At 41.1% G+C, this 21,512-nt stretch overlaps 2 protein-coding genes across 15 annotated transcripts in view; one reads left to right on the plus strand and one right to left on the minus strand.

Moving 5' to 3' along the window:
- C1H2orf76 (chromosome 1 C2orf76 homolog) overlaps nt 1-21,512 on the plus strand; it is a 65,464-nt gene that overhangs the window by 13,419 nt on the left and 30,533 nt on the right. For 4 of the 12 annotated variants that reach the window (XM_084808177.1, XM_084808194.1, XM_084808204.1 and 1 more), the window contains 3 exons: nt 2,696-2,733; nt 2,879-2,960; nt 8,484-9,829. In XM_084808177.1, the coding sequence (XP_084664303.1) occupies nt 2,696-2,733; nt 2,879-2,960; nt 8,484-8,560 (197 nt within the window). In that variant the 3' untranslated portion in view covers nt 8,561-9,829. Of the gene's footprint in view, nt 1-1,851; nt 1,903-2,695; nt 2,734-2,878; nt 2,961-8,483; nt 9,830-9,857; nt 9,917-11,511; nt 12,034-21,512 lie in introns of those variants that run through there. The other 8 variants (XR_014784083.1, XR_014784090.1, XM_084808168.1 and 5 more) reach the window with 6 other exon arrangements.
- STEAP3 (STEAP3 metalloreductase) overlaps nt 12,803-21,512 on the minus strand; it is a 42,716-nt gene continuing 34,006 nt past the window's right edge. For 2 of the 3 annotated variants that reach the window (XM_084808139.1, XM_084808147.1), the window contains one exon: nt 12,803-18,953. In XM_084808139.1, the coding sequence (XP_084664265.1) occupies nt 18,663-18,953 (291 nt within the window). In that variant the 3' untranslated portion in view covers nt 12,803-18,662. The remainder of the gene's footprint in view (nt 18,954-21,512) is intronic. The other variant, XM_084808155.1, reaches the window with a different exon arrangement.

Here is a 21,512-nt window from a genome sequence, read left to right on the forward strand (position 1 = left end):
CAATCCTTTGAAATCACAGTTTCCTCTGTGCATCTGCATTTCAATATTCAGCAACTAATTGTGAGGTCGGAAGGGGTAGCCAAGTAGGAGCTGGCAGCGTGGAATGAGAGGCTTATGTGTTGGAAGAATTTACATAGTAAATAAGAAGTAGGTGAGAATGAAGCTGGAGATAAACAGGAAAGATCTTAAGTATGAGTTTGCTAAATGATCTACAATTTAATTTGAAGCAGAAGATTTAGTAAAGTAAAAGATAATGAATGATGAGAACCCAGTTATTATGGCAGTAATGCCATGCATGGGCTAGTTTGAAAAAAAAATTACACCCAGCTACATTATTTATTTATTGGCAATATTATATACTGCTTCTCATTTGAAACAAATCCTACTAATATTTTATTTACAATGGAAGTTTTGTGATAGCTGTGGTAGAATCTCTGTGGGTAAAATATGGGATTGTAAGATATTGGGACATGTTAAAATAGGAACAATATATTAGCTGGGGTATTCTTTAAAAAGAGGAATGAACCAGACAAACTTCTTTGGTTTCTGTGAATGCAGATAACAAACTGCATATATATTGGGATTAGAAATGGCTCTTTTAGGATTTATCTGACTGCTTTTGAAGAAATGATTATAAAAAAGGAAAAGTTTCAAGGAATTATTATCAAGATTGTGTAATTTGCTGTTAGAGGAAGTCCACTCTTGCAAAGTTGGATATTACGAAAGATTATAAAAACAGTCATTAATACTAAGAAACCCTAATTCAGCTCTATTTGAAGTACACCTATGTATCTAAAATCAAGTGCTACCAAAAGCCTGGTAGTATAGAGTAGTTTTCAGCACTCTCCTAAAAGCAGTGGTAAATGAGCAGATCATTCCATAACTGGAGCAATTACAGGACCTGGACTTGTTCCTAATTTTTGCTGAGAATTTTTAAAATATGTTTTTGGCACTTGATTTGTAAATGTAAAGAAAGTCAGCTGCAATCTGATCTCACTTTTTTTAGTATAAAAGGTGCCCAATATAAACCATGTCCTTAGTGACTGTTGTCCACCTGCTTTTATATTGTGTACACAATTAAACACTGTAACTTTCTGTAAGACTAATAATGTCACTGGAGGGTTAACAAGTGGGAATTTATGCTAAGGTTGCTGTCATGTTAATAGCTGGACTGGAAAACAGGATTGCGTACTTCTTAAAACAAGGTGAAGTCTTGAAAATATCTCAGGAAAGTGCCCCCCCATCAAAATATTCTCAAATTATGTGATTTTTAAAATTTTACTGGCGTTGAAAACGATGAGGTGGATTTAACTGTTAAAATGGAGCCTATTGTGGGCATGTGATCCATATAATTACAAAGTAAAACTGCTGTTGAAGGGTTGGAGTTCATGTTGTAGTTTGAATTTTGCAAACCAGATAGGTTGGGATGTTATTTTTTTGCATTTGTATCTGAATAGTCTCAAGGATATTGTTCCATGTCTGTATTGAGAGCATTATGGGGGTAAAATAACCTTGCATAAATGTAAGTAAGTAAACCTTTTATTTTAAGGTAGAGAATACAGCTGACTGTTACTTTAAGGGGTGTAATGAATTAGTTCTTGCATTTGTGTAAGAATTTATTTATGCATAATGCTTTTATAATGTTTATGTGGTATTTTGTTTCTTATGTGACATTTTGACTATTATACACCCTGAAATATGAAGGAACAATAATTTTTTTTTTATGGGGAAGTGAGAGGAAAGCTGTTGATGAGCCCAGAGTATACATTTACATTGTTTCATTGGGCAAAATGTATTTCTGCCACATTTTATAACTTCTACATAGATTTTTTTCTTACAATTTTGGGACAGTTTCTTGGAAATGTTTGTACCCTGATGTTCGCTCAGCGGAAGTCTTTTGTGGTATGTATTAAGAGGGGTCTCTGAAATGGCTGCCAAAAAAAGGATATCTAAGGGAGCAATCCTTTGGCCCTTAGACAGCATCTGGGGGCCACAGGATACTTCAGATTCTGGGATCTGAGGTTGGAGACGGTGCTCTGACTTTGGAGCCAGGACTTTGTGCTTCACCCTCTGCCCCCTTGCAGCCGGTGAGGAAAGAACTGTGCCAGCTGCCCCTCCGAGATCAGCAAGTTGTGTTGGTGGGTGGGAAGGGGGGACTGGAGAGGCTGGGATCCCAAGGGCTCTCCAGCCTCCTTCCCTGCTCCCCCCCAACATGCCCCAGCTAGATGGGCAAAAAAGTCTTGTCTAGCAAAAATGCAGAGCAGGGAGGCTGCAATTTCCTTTGCTGCTCCTCCTGCTCTGCAGTGGATGCTCATAAGTTCTGGGTTCAGAGGGTTACGAGCATTGAGGGCGTAAGTCATAGGATTGTGCCCTAAGGCTGCAATCCTGTGCAGGCTTTCTTGGGATTCATTCAGTGGGATTACCTTTCTATTAAAAGGGTACAGGATTGTGGTGGTGCTACCACAAGAAATGCTGTTGCTTGGGGTGGAACCGGATTCTGGCACGTCACCCCAAACAAACTGACTTGTTCGCTTACTTCTAGTTGGGAGAAGAAAACTATGGTGGGAAATACCACAGGGTAACACATGTGCAGGGAGAATGTAAGCATGTGTGAGACCCGAGAGGTAGTATAGAGGTAGTATAGAGCTAAATGTCCACAAACAAATCATATCTCAAAGTAAGTGATCTCTTTCAGATGCGATGAAGATTATTCACCAGGCGCATGGCTCTAAGGTACATTTTATGATTGCTTACTTCCACCTAGATTTTCCTAAATTTAATTTGTTGATATTCGAAGATGTCTGTCTTCAACTAGGATATAGTGGCTGCTCTTATTTGACGACCCCATATTTATCTTCATTTCTCCTCCTATTTCTAGACCAATGAACTTGTTGTGAGTTTAGAAGATGATGACAAACTCATTTTGGCAGAGGACAGCACCCTGCACACAGCTGGAGTAGGTAGGTATCTCATTTGGATTGACTGAAGACATTGTGCTTGTCATTATCCTGAGAATAGCTGATTATGTTTGGATAGCCAGCTGAAAAGCAAATGCTATTCCTGATGCTCTGTATGCAACCTGGTGATTATTCAGGACGGGAGGGGGTTGGTTTAATGTACATTCAAATCTTTGGGCTTGAGGGCACCGCGGATCTCTCTTCAGAATGCTAATGGAAGTGTGTTTTTTTTAAAAAGAAGGTAGGCTTAGAATTCTGCTGAGGGTAATTTTAAATGATTGACAGCTTGGTTATTAGTACCATGTCTGCTTAGTCTTTTCAGTAACATTTAAACTGATGTTTTGGTTGGATATTCAAGCAGTGGAACTAGTGAGGAATAATGAGATGAGTGTTTAATAATGTGCAATGCGGTGCTGGAGAGTCACCTGGATCACTTGGGGGAACACAAGTATAAGAGCGTGTGGCTCGTCTCCGAACATAATGGCTCACTTTCTGATTGGAAAGTGCCACGGGCCATGGCATGCAGTCATAAGTGTAAGAAAACGGTTTTATGTGGCAAACCAGGTGCCTGCTGGGTGTCATTTGGCTCTGTATAAGCAGCTGGATGCTTGTTTGGCAGTAGCTGAGGTTCCAAGAGTCCTCACTATCAAAAGCCAAATTTGTAGCGGCTTGCTGGATGTACTGCTTAACATGTAGCACATGTGAGTCTGGTGGGGGCTTTGAATGGAGGATTTCAGGGAGAAGAGGCTAAAAATGGGAGATGCCAATCGTAGTGAGGTCTTCCAAAGTGGTGTACGATTTAAAAAAAAATCTACAATCTGTGCCTACTCAACTTGCTGGATTAGTGCAGCATGGAGAACCAGTGCAGGATAGCGGTTAAGAGTGTTGGACTAGAACTGAGCAGACCGTAGTTTAAATCCCCTCTCAGCTATGTAGCTCACTGGGTGACCGTGGGCCAGTTGGTGATCGGATTCGCACATAACATGCATGAATGAGAACAAGTGCACTGCCTGTGGTATGCTCCTCAGTTCTGCTGTCTGTGAATAATGCCATGCGATCCTGAAGCACTAGGTTTTTAAGGGGTTAAACAATCCAGTGGCTAATCCATGCTTTGTTGTGCATGGCAAATTGTGGGTTATTTAATTGGCCTGATGTGTTTCAGCCTAACCTATCCCAGAGTGTTGTGGTGAGTGGGAGAACCATGTATGCCAACATGAACGCCTTGGAGGAAGGGCAGGATAAAAATATGGCCAGTTTATTTTATTTAGGTTGGATCCAGCTTCTTTTCTGCTGGTGGGAGCATTCCCTGAATGGTGTTCAGAACATTCCCTCTGGTAGAAAGGGGAGGTGATTCTCCCCTCCCTTGCAGGAATTTATGTCCCCCCCCCCCCCCGCTTGATCTGTTCTGGAGGGTTGGAGGACCCTCCAGAAGAGTGAGGGAGGTGTTGCTGGGGTTGGGGTGGGTGGATGAAACTGACAAAGATCGTCACTTCCTCCGTTCCACCAGCAGGATTCCTGTGCTTGATCTGAAGCATCCCGCAGATAGCTCTTCTCTCCGTAGAACAGCATCCAACCTGTTTTTATTCTTTTGGTTTTTATTTAACAGTTTCTTATATAATATAAATATGATCTGAACTGTTACTAACATAATGTATAATAATTAAAATGTATTGTTTAGCATGTTAATGTTGCTAAATTGCCACTTAATAAAATAATAATAAAATATTAATAATAGCAACAAACAGTAGAATTTCTGGTTTCTAAGGTAATCTTAACATTTATATTTCTCACAATATCATTTTTTAAAAAGAGAAAAATAGGAAAAATATAGGAAAAGGTATTTAGCAGATAGCTGTTAACTGTGCAGAGGACGACTTTTAGCTGATGAGATTTTATTATTCTGGCTGTATTTGTGGTAGCCAATAGTAGTGACATAATTTTACAATCTCTGTATTACATCCTATATTTTTCAGTGGGTTTATATCCTATATTTTCCAAAGGCCTTTGGCTAAAAGTAATACATCTGACTGGTTAATTAAAATTAACTCTGTATCGGTTTGTGGCCAGCTCAAGTAGACAGAAATGTGCTCTTTTCCTGTCCATTACACTGGAAACTCTGTGCAGAAGTGACAGCTTTCTCCTAGAGGTTTGTACAAGCTAATTGCTGCATTGCCCAAACATTTTACACAGCCATGCAAACAATTGCCTTCCGCAGCAGTAACTACCTGTGCGAAGAGAGTCATACAGCAGGTAGTGATTGCATCCTATATAATCGACTTGGTGTTACAAAAGAAAATGAGCTTTTGAGTTCATACTCTAGCTAAGCTCTGAGGTAGTTTAACTATTCAAAACTCAAAGTAAACAAATCAGAGTGGAACCTTAATTTTTGTGAACTGCCCAGAGAGCTTTGGCAATTGGGCGGCATAGAAATGAAATGAAATAAATAAATAAACCAAGTTCTTCTTGTGATATCAGCAAGCCTCTTAGTTAATTGCTTAGATTTCTGTATATTACATTGGTACAGTATGTGTCAGGACATGTCTGTATATGGTTCATTTGGGGAACTGGCAAGATCATGAAGTGTTTAAAGCCTACATACTGGTTTGAAATTCTCCCATGGAGGTTAAGGATTATTATGGGACAAGCATTCACTGTGGTGTGCATGGCTGGCTTCATTCTCCTGAGGGGATGCACCAGGGGAAAGGGTATTTGCCTCTGTAAGGGGATCTTCTTATGATTGTGGAAGTATTGTACAGGAGCCTGCGTGCTGATCAGTGGGCTGTTTGAACCAGTAAACAAAAACAGCATTGAACCAGTAGTGCAGTTGCCCCGTAGACATTCCCTAGTGAAAGCAGAATGTTCTTGTAAAGCAGGGTGCACTATCTTTTTGGCCGCAAGGGCCATGTCAGGTGTCTGCTGGGGTGTCGGGCTGCACACAGGCACGCGCACACATGCATGGTCCCCTGCTTTAGGGTCACAGGGGAAGGAAGAGATAGCTTCTTCCCTGCTCCAGTGAGCCTGATCCTGCTTTGCCACTGCCATTAGTGCTGTGGAGCAGCAGTTTTCCTGGCAGTGGGTAGGGGTCTTGGGGACCTGCACGTTTGGGGGGACGTTGTTTGTGCACCCCTGGTGTAAAGCAGCCAATGGATGGGTCCTGTAAGAACCTAAATGCTGTCCTGTATTGGCCTAGGAAAATGTGACTTCTGAAGGTGGAAGTAGGGGACAGTATCCTATGCTGTATGGGGCCGCGGTGGCGTAGTGGTTAAGACGCTGAACTCAGACTGGAAGGTTGGCAGGACAGCAGTTCGAGACCCGAGTGCCGCGTGACGGAGTGAGCTCCCGTCTTCAGTCCCAGCTCCTGCCAGCCTAGCAGTTCGAAAGCAAGAAATTGCAAGTAGATAAATAGGTACCGCTTCGGCGGGAAAGGTGACAGGGTTCCGTGCACCTCGGTGTTCAGTCGTGCCGGCCACATGACCACGGAAGCGTCTTCGGACAGCGCTGGCTCTTCGGCTTAGAAATGGAGATGAGCACCACACCCTAGAGTCGGACACGACTGGCTGGGGACACCTTTACCTTTTTATCTTATGCTGTGCGCATGTCAGTGAGACTCACCAGTAGCGCAATGGGGAGCTAGCAGTTCTTAAAGCAACCAGAAACAAGCTGAAATACTCATTCTAGAATGGGGCAGAGCTTGCAGAAGGGAGCTCCGCTAATTTGTCCTGATCCAGAAATGAGCGTTTCGGCTTGTTTCCAGGGTTACTTTAGGAAGCGCTAACTCCAGTTGTGCAACTCCCTGTTGTGCTAGCAGTGGGTCCTGCTCGTGCCACGCATGACCAAAAGCACAGTGGCAGTATTGGCTACTGCTTGGGAGGAGGAAAGTATAACTTCAGCTGAATGTTTAGCAGGAGGAAGCACGTCCCCATGTCTTGGTCCATAGAAATCTTGCTACTTGATGTGGTGGGCTATATCCCATCCACCCTCCAAATAAGGGATCCTCAGTCAGTGAAACCCTTCATTATTCTGAAACTATTTCAACAGTTCCATCTCAAATCTAAGAGAAGTTTGAAGTTTTGAAAAACATGTTTAAACGATATGAATCAAATAAGGATTTCTGTCATTAATGCTTGTACCACCATTTTTACTATTGTTTAAAGTAGGCTTAGTTTGTGATGTGGCCAAGAAAGATAGGGAGGTGACAATCTGAATCTTATTAAACCCTCTGCTTTCTATAATTGGGGAGGGAGATGTGTCTTCCATTTTGCTTCCTCTATGGGCCTATGCAAGCAGAACTTGGGCTCATGTACTCCTTCCTTTCGCTCTCCTAATTGCAAGGAAAATCAAACAAATAAACCAGGAAAGCTCCACATTCAAACAAACGTGCAGTTTCCTGGTTTACTTGCAGGAGAGTAAGTGTGCAAACCTGAAACTTACTCTTGCCCTCCTCTGGGATCTATAAACGCAGGAGTGCCATGTCATCTGAACAGGTCCTATAATTGGAAATATTTGTGAGAATAATTTTTTTGGCAGCTATCATATGATAAAAAAGGCTTAAATGTGTGTTTCCTTTTTTGTTTCATGTGTATGTTGCACGTTAAGTATTGGTATTCAATTTTCATTGCCCACAGTGTCTGTAGATTTCCTAGTCAATATTCAGAGTGTCTCCGCTCCTTTCTGCATAACTCAGGCAGACTTCATTAACTTCTAGTTTAATTTTAAAAAGCAAGCGTGGAACTTAGTGGCTCAACACTTCAAAAGAATTCTGTGTCTTATAATTGTGATGGCTTTCCGTCAGCTGCGTCTCGTTCTGAATTAGTAATGTTGCTGACTTATTGTTTTAGAAGAGGAAGTCCTTGACCTGCTGGGTGGAAAGAATTGTGACTGCTCTGAACCTTTGTGGGTCCTTTAGCTCTGCCATGTCCCCTGTGAATAATTAGAGGCATTTGAAGGTATTGCTGGAGCAGCCAATTTGTGTCTTTCACTTTGCATATTGTCGAAGCCTCATGAATTAATCATCGGCAGGGCAAAAAATTAGCTTCTTCAGACACACGTTTTGATGGGTCATGAGGGAGAATGTAAAGTGATCTGTAAAATATTCTACTGATCCTAAGTATTGAATTATTACTGCTACAGGTTAATTTCAGGGGGGAATGCTCCCCCCGCCCCAGTACAACTGAGCAGAATAAGGAACTTAAAAATGCAGGCTTTTTGTTTCCTTGTATTCTGAAGAGAAAGAAGTGGCTCTTTAAACTTGTGGAATGCTCTCCAAATGGTTTTGTAGCCCTTGGTGTAAAAAGTGTTACTTAACAAGGGTGTTGTTCTCCCTGCAACTGTACTATGCAGCTGGGTGTATGGGGCTAGGCACATTCTTGCTATTTGAATCTGATGTAAAAACAAGTTGGTATCTAGCAATAGCCTTAAACCACAGAGCATTCAGCACCATCTGTGATCCTTATTAATGTTAATATAATGTTATGTTGCTTTAAAATTCATGTTTTCACTAAATATATTAAATACCTTTTCTTTCAGCAAATGAAACAGAGCTAGCATTTTTCTGCATGGATGACTACAGAAGATATAAAGCAGATCCTGTTGCAGCCTGGTGAAGACTTTAAAACTTAGGAAAAAATTTTTCTTGCACTTTTTGTGAGATTTCATTCTCAAAACTTTAAGGTGTGTATTATAAGTATGAGTAGTTTACAAGAACCCAGGATACACAAGTGTGGGAGTGATAAAAGCTTATTAAATTGCTTGTAATACATTATTATCTTCAGTTATTTTTAAAAAATTATGTACAATGTGTCAATACATTCTCACTGTAAAGCATCTCTGCGAGACTGGTAAATTGAGGTTTAAGTGTGAAATGTTGGCTGTGGGCAGAAGTGAAATATCATTATACTTTGTCTTCATTCTAAAATTAGAATCTGTATTAATTAAGCTAGTCATAAGAGCTGAGAGAGAATTCCATGTAATTCTGTCAGAATGGCTGCTGTTCAGAGTCCTCTGGCCCTCACAGCCAGTTCCTTCCTTATCACTCACTCAGTATCCTTTTCAGTTTTAGTAAAATAAGTAAAAGAACATGGAGAACAGGGGTTCCTGATCTGGTCTCACTGCCTCATGCCAAATCTTTGCCACTCCACATTCAAACTCAATTTTCTTATTGGGTTTTATTTTTTAAGGGTTTATCAGGATTTTGAGAGAAACCTTGTTCTGAGAAGATATGGGGTGGTGGATGGATGAGCGGAAAAAGACGAATTGTGTTTTCTACCTGTAAATACAGAAGAAGGTTTACTAAGTGGTCATTTACCATAGTGGGCATAGAACCATATTGGGGCGGGGTGGGGGGGATAATCTCTAGCAACTTCTTGTGTGATGAGAACGTTACCATCCCCTGCTTTTCTGGATTTCAAATTGAGTGCAGATACGTGGTAAAATTCTCACCATATCAGAAGGTGACTGGCTCCCCACATGGTAGTATTTTGCCATTTGGAAAATTGTCATCTTTGTTCATGGCTACAATCAGTTTGTTATGTTAGCATCATAGGGGTATTTTGGTGTTAAGGGTACCAGAATACATCTGTAACATGTAGTTATTCCTTTATGGCATACATCTAACTGTTCAGCACTGATGCTTTCAGGATTTAAAGTCTGTACTTTGTCTTTTTTGTTGTTCTTTAAAGTGGCTTAGATTATTTTAATGACCTGACAGCACTTCTTTCTTTCTGACATGTGTTGTCCATCTTGCATTAGCTCTCTTTGATGGTTATTGCAATTGTGCCTGTATTACACTCTGTGCTTGGTGTTTCCACACTGCCCTGTTGTACTTGCCAGTGTTAAAAACCTGGAAATAAAACCACTCTTGAGAGAAGAGATAATGCTGCTATTGTTTCATGAATTTTACAGTGCGATAGCAGGGGACGCTTCACTGACTGAGCTAAACAATGGGTCGTCTTATGTTTCTGGTAATGATCCTTCTGTATTATGACTTCCTGAAGTACTGTTTATTGTGTGTTTTCCATAGCTGTTTTTTGATTGGCTGTTGTTGATTTTTACAGCGATACAGAAAGGCACTAATACTGAAACGCTTAGTTTTAGATTTCTTTGCGAAGCCACCCCCATCCCTGGCTCTAGTCTGAATACCTCAGATCTGTTTACAGCGTCTGTCTGTGTGTCTGTCTATCTAAAGAGGAGAATCAGAATATACACATACGTATCTTGGGAGGCAGCAAAGACTTGTTGACTAAGGAAAGGAGTGAATCAACTGTCACTTTAAAAATTATGATATGAGTTTTAATATAAGCTGCCTTTTGAGGGCTTCTGCCCTGAAAGGCAGCCTAGAAATACGTTGTGATGATGATAATGATTAGCAATATGGGAAATGACTTTTATTGTAGGCAGGACACAATATTCGACTGCTCTTTGGGTTTGAGGTCCCCTTCCCCACTCTTTTGATTTCTAGAGTGAATGCTGAAATGAAATTAATCGACCATAGGAGAAATGGTCAGGATAGTTGCAAGCAGCATAGTAATAGCAAGAATAAATATGCAGCTAGTAGGAAAACAGGCTGACGGTGGGGCAAATATTATTGCAACAAAACTTAATTCTTCACTGTGGTGGATTTGAGGAGAGAGTGGATGTGGGAGTGCTTAGAAATACTTTGTATTTAATACAGAGAAAACAAGGTGGTTTGAAAGCCACCTGAGTTTAATAAGAATGGTGCATGAAGTACTTCCTGCCTTTAGTAGCCCAGGAACTTTTTAAATACAAGGAACAAACTATTGGTTGTAGGTTGTGGATAAACTATGGGATTGGGGAGAAAAGGGGCAAAGGGTTTCAGAGAGGAAAAATCCTTTGCTCTCCCTTTCCCCCTCCTTCTCACTAATCAGTTATTTGCAGGATGGATGGAAGGGCAAAGGAATAGTGTCTTTGGATCTACTTCTCATCCACACCCCACAATTCCCAGTCTCTCCTACCACCAGTCGTTCTGAGCTGATGGATTTGGGCTCTCACAGTGGGCAGATGGGTGTCCTGATTTAGGGCTCTGTTCTCCCTCCCCACCACTGGTTCCTTTGGAGAGGGGGGACTACTCAGCCTTCTTTTTCCCCCAAGGAAAATGTTACAGGGAGAGATCTGCAACTCCTTGTGTTGGCTGACCTGTACCAGCACACTATTTTCTTGCAAAGGTAAAGGGGTAAGATAACTCTCCCATTGCCCCACTGCCCTATCTCTCATTTAGGTGCTCAGCATGTTAACATAAATGTACTATATTTTGCTATTCTGTGGCTGGATAGATTTGGCGTTTGTGGCTACTTTTGAGTTGGTGCAGGCGTACTGATATTCCTAAGTGTTCAAAATCACCTCAGAGTTCTTCTGTGAGTGACAAGCATATGGTCGGATGAGAGCAGCTTTTGAAATTTCAATAAGCACTACAATGAAACACACACACTCGTTATTTCTAAAGAGCAATGCCGTTTTATTCAGTTACATGCAGGGAGAAGCAAACCTGTCTGCAGCAAAAGCCACAAGGTGTCAGTACAGCCTGTCCTTTTTCTTGCAGGAGCAGGAATGTCTTTGTGAATAATCGGTGAATTGGTTTAACGTATGATGCTTGTGCTCCGTGTCCGGTGTGGTGCCAAAGGCTGCAGAGGCAGATGTTCGCTGTACTGAGGTTTTTAAGAAGCCAGTGTGAACTCCTACATGTCTCTCCTGTAGCATAATAATACTTATTATATATGCTAGTATAATCAGTTCTCTCCATACTGTGGATATGAAATCTTCATGATGTAAATTCAGTTCTCTGTGTTTAAACAGCCAGGTTTGGTTTGCTGACAAAGTGTACATATGTTACTATTCTTTAAAGACATTTAAGCCATACTCTTCTGCACATTTACTTGGGAACAAGTGTCATTGTACTGTTGCTTCAGAGTAAACCTGCGTAGGATCAGGCTCCATGGCTTCCCTAAGCAGAAGCAAGTCTGACTGAAATTAATGGGGACTTCTGAATAAATCTGGTCAGTACTAGACTGTAATTTGTATATTTCTAAATGTATAAAATACCATATAAACAATACTCACCCACAAGGGATGCAAATAGATCTGAAATGTTTTGTGACTGCCCAGTTGTAAATTACTGTTACTGGTGTGTGGTCTTAGTGATAGGTGGGAAATATATTCCCCTAAATCCTACTTCGAATTAAGCACTGGCTCAATCTAGCACTTTAAAAAATCTTGCATAATGGAAACTACTGGAATTGCTAAAACTCCAGTGCAAATACCTAGGGAGTGTTAAAAAGCATTACCTGCAGAGGTTAAGCTTCAGTGCAGGAATTTAAATGAACCCATTAAAAACCAACTGCCAAATAAGCTCATTAAAATTCTGCATCCACTAACCAGCAGATCATGTCTTCGACATGTTGCATTTTTTTTGAGGTAGTGTCTAAAAAGAAAAGTGATGATGAAGGAAGGGTACCCAAGGCCTTTTCTTTTCTACTTACTCACTTATTCATATTAGTTTCTTTAACTAGACACTGAACTGACTTTTGTTGCCTAGGCAATCCCAGGTCAGTGTGGGAGGGTGGGGTAACGGAGGATGCCTTCCTCTGCAAAGACAGTATATGGGCCAACAAGGGTCCTGTCGCAGTTCCCATCTTCCTTTTTCCTTAATGTCTAAAGTAGAGATGTCTCACCACTTTTTTGAAAGAAGCTCAAATGCCAGGAGATGGTATGGAAGAAGTCTCCAACTGCCTTAGGGTGTTGTCCTTTTCTAGAATTTTTCAACCCTTTTGGGTAAGGGAGGGGGAGGAAACATGCCTCAAAGTTTGCAAATGTAGGATAAAATGCAAAGGAACTAGAAATAGCCTTTTATTGCAAATAAGGGGATGGGGAAAGATTGCAGTGGTTAGCTTGCATCAGTGTTTCCATTTCACAGATATAGCCTGATTACATTTTGTACATGACAACAGGAAGAATAAAAGTTCCACTACAAAGCAGAATGGTAACTGGTTTAAACTCCCAAGGCACAAATTAGGCAGTGCAGAAAACATTGATATAGGCAGTATACATTTCATCTCTCATTTTGCAGCAGTATATCTATACAGAATATAGATAGAAAAATAACATTGGCATATTTTCAAGCAAGCGTTGCATAACCTTTCCAGCCCAATACTGATGCAGAAACTATTTACCAAAGGGCTTTGACTCCTATTGCAACTTTAGAAAAAGCAGCTTGCTTCTGTAACAAAATCAGAATAACTTTTCAAATGTTTTATGGGGCAGGAGGGTTTAGTGTACACAGTCAAGGAGCAGTTCTGAAACCTGGCCTCCTCCATAATGTTTATATGTAAAGTATTTGGCATTAGTTTTACGCAAAGGGGAGTGACAATATAACAACCAAATGAGCATCTTCTGATGGTCTATCAAATTAGAGCTGCCAGGGCTGTATGCTTTTTCTCATGTGCACTGCACATGAATGTTATCTGGGGATGGATTAGATGTTTGGGGGATTTTTTTAAATAAAAAAAATCTGGATCTCGTGGTTGTGGAGAAGTTGGAAAATATAGATGGCAGCTGATAAAAAACTGAAGCCTGGGTAAGATAGATGCTAACCGGACTTCCAGTTGCCCAGAAGCAGAGTTGTAGAGCCTTGCACAGCTCTCTCACCCTTACTTCGTGACTCATATTTATCTCCAAGTTCTCCAATAGCTGCACCATCTTTTTCTTGCTTCCTGACACCACGGTCCATCCTCCCTGCCAAATTCTTGTATCTTGAAAGCAGGCAATTATGGAAAGCAAACCTATGCACACTTGCTTATTTCTCAGAATTTACTCATATGGAATATTTGGGAGGTGACTATGGTGTTTATGTAACCATAGTCTTTATTATACCTGACTGTGTAGCAGCTTTGGACATCAGTGAAGGGCACAGTAGAGAATACAGGGATCACTTGTATAAGAAAGACTATGCTTAACATCTCTGATGCTACTCTCCCCTCTCCTTTGCCTCCCTCACTATTTGGTACCTAACCTGTTGCTGCTTGAAGAAAAATAGGAAGCGGTCCCAATCATAGGGAAGTTGCACTTCTTGGCATAGTCTCACAATATATTTGCTGTATTTTAAGTGGTAATATCCCCCCCCCCCCCCAGCATTAACAGTCCTTGGATTGAAGTCCTCACTGGAATATTGTGTACAAATTGGTCAGTTGGCCTCTTTTTAAAAAAGCATCTCTTGCCTTGATTGAAAGGAAAATGAGGGAAGAGCAATTGGGAGACCCCCTGGAGCATGTTTGCTGGGGGCATCATTGTGGGGGGTGGACAGCAGGGGAAAGGAAACTCCTATTGTAAGAGCGGAAATCCACTTGTGTAAGGTTGGATTTAGCCCATTGTGATACGGGGCAAATTTCTGAGGAGCTCAAAGCCACAGTCCTGGACTCTTGGGTAATCACTTGCACTATTGCAAAAAAGGGAAGACAAGCATGAAACTGGAACAGCAGGTAAAGTAGGAGTAGCCTTATTCAAACCTCACAGCAGCTTTGCACTCATCCATAAGTGAGATCTACATGGATCTTGTTGGGGAAAAAAAACCCCTCATTACTTACCTGCTATACCATATCTGTGGGGAGGATAACTCAGGCAGGGCCAGTCCATTCCATTTCAGCTTATCTGAAATTCTTTGCTACCTGCATATGTTATCTTTGTTTAGCCATGTCAACATATGCAAATAAAATTCTTGTTTGACTGTTCGATCCTTCTACATGCCCTCCGCACCAGTGTTTTAGATGCCATTCAGACTCTTATGTCAGTATAGAAAGGCACATAGTTTACATAAGCTACAGAACACTGTGACCCAAAGTACTCCTTGCATGCACCAAAATGTTCCTTTTTAGAGATTGCACTTGCAGAATTGTGACACTGCTTTTTAAACTTCCCTGAAATCTTGTATAAGAGCAGTTTAAAGGAAAACTGCCACTGGTTCATGGGGAGCATTTCCTCCCAAGTTTCCATGTGAATTACTTTTGTGCCAAATTCCCCAAACTACTTTTCTGAATTCAAAGAAGGTGAAAAAGCAGTTGGTGAGGGTGTGTTCTGTGAATACAACCTGTGTATAAACCCCTGCAGAACATTCAGGTGTACATACACCTGAAATCCTTTAGATTCCAGTTGGTAGCTTTATACTTAAATCATTTATACCTGTCCAGAATATCTGAAAGGCAGACATATGTGTGGGATATGCATATGTGCTCCTAAATTGTGGTACTGGTGGTTCTATAGCATGTATCTGGACAGGCTGCATATTTAACATGGAAGCTGGCAAAGATATCAAATAATGCTACTTGTATACAGGTTGGTTGCATCTGCAGATCACACTAGAGCCTCTATAATCTCACACACTTTCAGTTCACATTGAGTTTGAGTTTCACATTCTCACTGAGTTTGGTAGTAGGGATCTGTTCTGGCTAGAGTAGCCGGTCTTCAAGATATAGCATGAACACCAGATGCAGAAGCCCAAATCCTGCTCTGCTTATGTGCAGTCTTATGCCATAGCCAATGAGGATGGAGGGGCCAGTTCAGGGTGGCCACTTTGTGATTTGGACTGGGATAAACATCTACGTCTGTGGCATGTGTGTGGAAATTCCTTTGTTACGTATGTCTGTTATTGTAGTGGAGTAATAAGTAGTCTGTGGCCTGACTCAGTAGTCTTCTCATGATAAAGTTGGCTGTCAAATACACACCATTTATATTAACATCAACCATTTGTATTATAGCTGATGAGGCGGTGTCTAAATGAGTTATTTTTTTTAAATTTTGGACAAATAAGAAGGGGGCTTCAAATGATTTCATTCCAGTTCCTGTTGTCTGTTAAGCTGACTTACTGCTGAACTCCCTCTTCGAGAATGCCATCACAGATTCCCTTACTGGCTTTTCTGTTCTTGCCTACTCATCAAACAAGTGGTTCTGGACTCGTGGATCTGTTCCTCATTAGCGGATTGCACATTTTAACATCCCGGAACTGACAGGTATAATTGCCAGACAGAAAAATACTTTCCCTAGTGCTTCAGGAGTACACATCTGGAAATGGCTTCCTTAGGCAATGTGCTGAGTGTTGGCATCGTAGCAGTGAGAGTGGCTGGATGGATGTACAGTAACCAGTTAAATGAAGATTTAATACACACAGAGAGGTGTGGTGCTCTGGTGTACTTGCCTTCCATCCTTGAAGGATGACAGTTCAAAATGTCACACTAAATGGTTGCTCTCTGATCACCTGTAAATGGGTGAAAATTCCAGTGATTTGTTGAAGGCCAAAGGCAGCCAGGTGGGATGGGGGGTGACAGGGCACCATAAAAATAGACATTTTAACCATACCAGCCTTAGTGGTAGAAGCTCCTAGTCTGCAACTATGTCTTCCAATGGGAAAAGTGGGTGGTAGTCTAAGCCTTGTGCCATGGCTCTTTCCTCTCCCTCCCTGCAATTTCCTTAATGTTGCCTTAAATAGCTGAGGATATAAGCGCCCCTCCTACGCTTGCTCACATACTGTTATAAGTATCTTTCTCTCCCTGTAAATTTTCCAAGCCATTCCAGGAAATGCAAGTCCTTCCATGCTACTTTAAATGGTCGGGGTGGTGGGGAAGCAAAGGGGAGACTGACAGAGGAGCAGAGCTTTAGGCTGGAACATAGTAGGAAGCAATCGCCGTGAATCAGCTATGCTTGAAATTTGCTATTCTGTGTCTGTAGTCATGGATAACTGCCAGCTTATGATTACTCACTCTTTGGAATGGAGGTTGTGATCCAACTTTTTCGCCTTTCGCTTGCAAGAAAATGAATGAATTCACATATTTCTTCACCTGACAGCTAACATGTGATAAGCTTAAAGGGGACAGACTGAAAGCGGATGTTACCTAACTGGTTGACATGGCAAAAGGCAACGATCTGTACTGCATTTGCAGCTCCATTTATTCAGAGCTATTAAAGGGATGAGAACAGTTGCCATATGAATAACATAAGGGGGGGAATTTGCACTAATGGTAAAGTGTGGCTGGAATTACATGTTACACTTAAATGTGTAGCAACTGTACACTTAATTCTCTGTCCATAACATCTGATGTCCCAGCACTCTTGTGTTTCTCTGCCCTTGCCAGTGTCAGCTGATTATCTTGGGTAGGGAAATGCACAATGCTGGAAAGTTATGGAAGGGGAGGAGAGGATTAAAACATGTGGTTGCTGTTTTGATGGTAGCTGTGTATTTAAAGAAACTTGTAGTTCCAGTTTGAGCTAGAGTATTTTTACACCAGGTGTTCACTATTTGAGGGAAATAGTTCTACTGGAATTAGCATTTTGGTTGACTGGTGGACTGATAATGCTGTGATCCTTCATACAATTCTCTGGAAGTTAATTCCACTGAAATCAACATAATTTGTCTGATAGAAAATTTGCCTAGCAGCACAGTATACCGCAGGAGTAGGGAACTGGTGGTCTTCCAGATCTTATTGGGTTCTAACTCCCCATCAGCCCCAGCCAGCTCAGGGATGATGCAAATTATTTTATATTAAATCAATTTATATACCACTTGCCATATCTAAAGATAGGCAGTTTACAAAAACAGAGATGATAATAAACCATAAATACCAAAGCTCATCAATTGAAGTGATTAAGAGTGCAATCCTATCAATTGTGCTCTCACTGCTCGGAAGCCTCCAAACTCGCAGGCTTCCGAGATCCCTATGCCTTTCCAGGCTGAAGCTAGCAGGGCGGGAGGATCAGCGGACGCTATCTTCGCCTCCCTGTCCTCTGTCTTTGGTGATTTTTGCTACACAGGCTTTTCAGCACTAGCTGTGAGGGGGCACGGCTCTCTTCTCTGACGTCTTCTGAGGTCAGAGTGCTGTCTTCAACCTTGGAGGGGTTTCTCTGAGCAATCTTGTCATCTCTGAGACCCTCTCATGGACCATAGGATTGCTCTCTAAAACATTTACAACCAAAACTAAAAGTACAGTAATAAACAAACTAAATTGGCAGCACAACAATTCAGGGAAGACTTGGGTAAAGAGACAGGTCTTTAACAGGTGCCTAAAACATGCCACTATTGGTGTATCCCAAATACCAGGAGGGAGGGCATTATATAAGATGGGTGCCACAATGGAGAAGGCCCATTGTTGTAATCAAAAAACATCTGGCCTAGCCCAGTCTACTGGTCAACCAAATTGATAATTTTGGTGCATGTGAACCAAATGTTAAGCAGAAGAACTACTTACAGTGAAACCATCTGCATGTTTACTCAGATGTAAATCCAACTATGTCCAGTGTGGCTTACAGTCAAGTAAATGTGTATATGATTGTAGCCTTAAGAAAAGAAACCTACTATCAGGTCTCAAGGCAGCTACAGAGCACACTCTTCCCAAGCTGTATCCCACCCCTATGCTGATGTGGCTTTAGGCCTGCAGAATGATTACGTTTTCCTTTGTATCTTTAAACTGTATAGCTGAAATTCTGCATTAATGTTTTAAGGCAACCATTTTCCCGCCGAGAATTACCAGTGTATTCTAAATGTTGTTGTGTAAACTGGCTATATAAGTACTTTTTTTTCTAAAACACCCAAAATAAGATAATAATTACAACCCACCATTCACTGATGCCAAATTTAAAAGCTTAAAAAAATCTATATAAAAAAAGAATCTTCATAGAGCTCTTTGAAATCTGTAAAGGAATAGAGGTGCTGTGTCACACAGTGCTGCTGGTTTCTCCACTTGAAAATTCCCCTGATGCTCTGGGCAAGGCGAACTTGACATAACTGCCCCTTTCCCACCCGTTTCTGATGCGCCGCAGTCTTTGGCTCATACAAGGAAGGCAGAAGAGGAGTTTAGCCAGGATTACAGCACATGGTACCAGCAGGGTGAGGGTAAAGGTGGGAGGCAGGTAGAACTTGTACTGATTTTCATCAAAGGCCCTTGTCCAGCCATAAGTCAGGGTGTGGAGAGTGCTGATCACCAGAGCAACAAAGCCAAGAGTGGACTAAATAAAGGAAGGAAAGAAATACCCATTATTTTTCTGTAAGGTTATCTCTAGTACATTACTATAGTTCTCCAAGCAGTTAATATTTACATAGATACCTCTATATTTACTTTGCCTTTTACTGGATCTGGATTAATGCTACAATCCAATGTGTAACTACTTAGAAGTAAATCCCACTGAGCACAACCGGATTAACTGCTAAGTAACACAGATAGGATTGGGCTTCACATGAACAATAGTTTTGAAGGGGACCTATCCCAAAATACAAGGCTCCCATCCAGCTCACGTTAGTTGTAGTTATAATTATAGTTCTAACAAAGTCACATTAAAAGTAATGGGAAAAGATTAGTCGCAACTCACATTAATGTCAGCATAATGCAATCATGACTAAATTGACATGGATTGGACCCAAACTAGGTCATATAATAGCTATTATTATTGGGCTGGATACTGTTGATGAGAATATGCAAGGTGAAGCCAGACTGTAAATCCACAGGCCACTACTTGCAAGCCACTTACAGATGGACTGGCCCGATTCTTGGTCAGTGCTGGCATAGAGACTTGCCGGTTAAACTTTAAATAGTGATCTGTAAATGTTATAGCTGCTCTGTGCAACCACTGTCACATCAAAACATTTGCATCTTACGTTGGGCTATAATGTGAGAATTCGCCTTTACATTGGCGCTTTCTTCCGAACAGAGGTGGTAATGAACACTTAATTTGGAAGTTGATTCCTTTGTTGCGATACATCTAAGACATCTTAGAAATGAACTGACCTAGAGTAGAACTCTAAAACATCAAATCTAACTAGAAGAAGTGAACAGTAAGATGAGGCTCTCTTTTCTTACGAATGAGCATCACCTGGGATGCCTGAAATTCAGCATGAAACAAAAGGAGAAATTCCTTGCGTATAACTATAAGAGCTCTTATATGCGAACACAAGAAAGACTTATCCAATTCTAAGGATATTACTGGAGTGAGGATACTTTCCTATGACTTTTCAGGAGTCATTGGCTTGGATCCCATGAGCTTGGATCCCAAGTTCCCATGAGCATGACTTTCCTCATGGGATAGTCCCACTGGCAGAAGGCAATTTTTAGAATTTCTCCTTTCCTCCTGTGCCTTCTGACAACTGAACTGCATGGGAGGTGTTGCTAGAGGCTGCAGGGGGTATTGGAGAAAATCACTTCTTCTCTACTTCCACCCATGGCAGCCTCTGTGGTTCAGAGTCCCTTCTGTGAATGGAAAGGCAACTCAGGATCCGGGCCATTGTCTATACTTATGTCACATTATTACTAAAAAATGTAAAGTTGAAAGACACAAATTTATCATTCGATAATATAAAGATAATGTGCACTGCAATACTTTTTTATACTTAGAAGTATGCCCCGTTGTATTAAATGGGGCATCCTCCTGGGTAAGTGTGTGTAAGATTGCAGTTTAATACACATGCTTAGAAAATAATTCAGGGGTGTTGCAGACCAGATTCAGCAGAAAAGCTTCCTTGAAAATGAGGACTCTGGAGACTTGCTCTTTGTCTCTTATTTTATATCTAACTTAAGCAAAACAAACACAGCATAACTTTCTGCTGATACAACTGACTGAGAGAGATGGCCTAACTACTACTACCAAAAGCATAACATGACTTTCAGTTCACATTCCTCAGAGAACATTTACCCTTTAGCGATTCAACAAGGGGAAAAGAAATTCTGGACTTCAGTTTTTCACAATTCAGATGTGCCAGTGGAAACTTTAAAGTTGTTGTGTCTCTTAAAGATAACTTTTTGTACACCTATAAGCTTTCACCACTTAGGGGCAGGGAAGCAGCAAAGGTCACTGTTTAGGGCAGGACAGTTTTGATAGTCAAGAAGCAGCTGGAAATCTTTGGAGAAATGAAAAGGAAAAATAATAAAAACAGGGCTTTGAACTGACTAAATAACGTTTGCTAGTATTAGACATTTGATGCTGAATTTTCTATATTTAATATAGAAAATATGATGTAGGCAGTTAAACTGTTTTGAAATGTCTGACAGTACTTCTCTGCATAGTGCTACTGGATGAGATCCAAAGAAACATGTAGCTAGTTTTGTGCCCCCAAGGAGCACTGGGGCTTTTATATCTGGAACAGCAGCTTCTCATGCCACATGGCAAGCTTCTTTTGAAACTGAGGGAGCATTTGAAAGCTTTTTGTAATATATCCAAAGGAAAAACAACAACCTACTGGCCATACCAAAGCCCTTGGTCATGATCAAAATAGCAGTTTAGATCTTGGCCATTCTGTTCATCCGTTAGTTTATTTAACATTAATGTATGTATGTATGGTTTGGTTGTCATGTCATGTAATACGGACAAAGGACTTGTGGATGAGGGATGTTCCCACAGAAATCAATACATGAACGTTGGTCCTGAAGAGGTACCAGCTGCCTCCCCTCCTTGGGCAATGGGGGAAAACATATCCCATGGATTCTGCTTGGACTGTATTTCAGAATCATGCAACCTGGCCTAGCTCCCCTGTCCCTATGACATAGAGCCTATGTTATGCTAGAGGTAGGCTGCAGC

Source organism: Heloderma suspectum, chromosome 1, assembly GCF_057233095.1.
Source record: "Heloderma suspectum isolate Gila_16-S chromosome 1, 16-S_ref, whole genome shotgun sequence".
NCBI lineage: Eukaryota > Metazoa > Chordata > Lepidosauria > Squamata > Helodermatidae > Heloderma > Heloderma suspectum.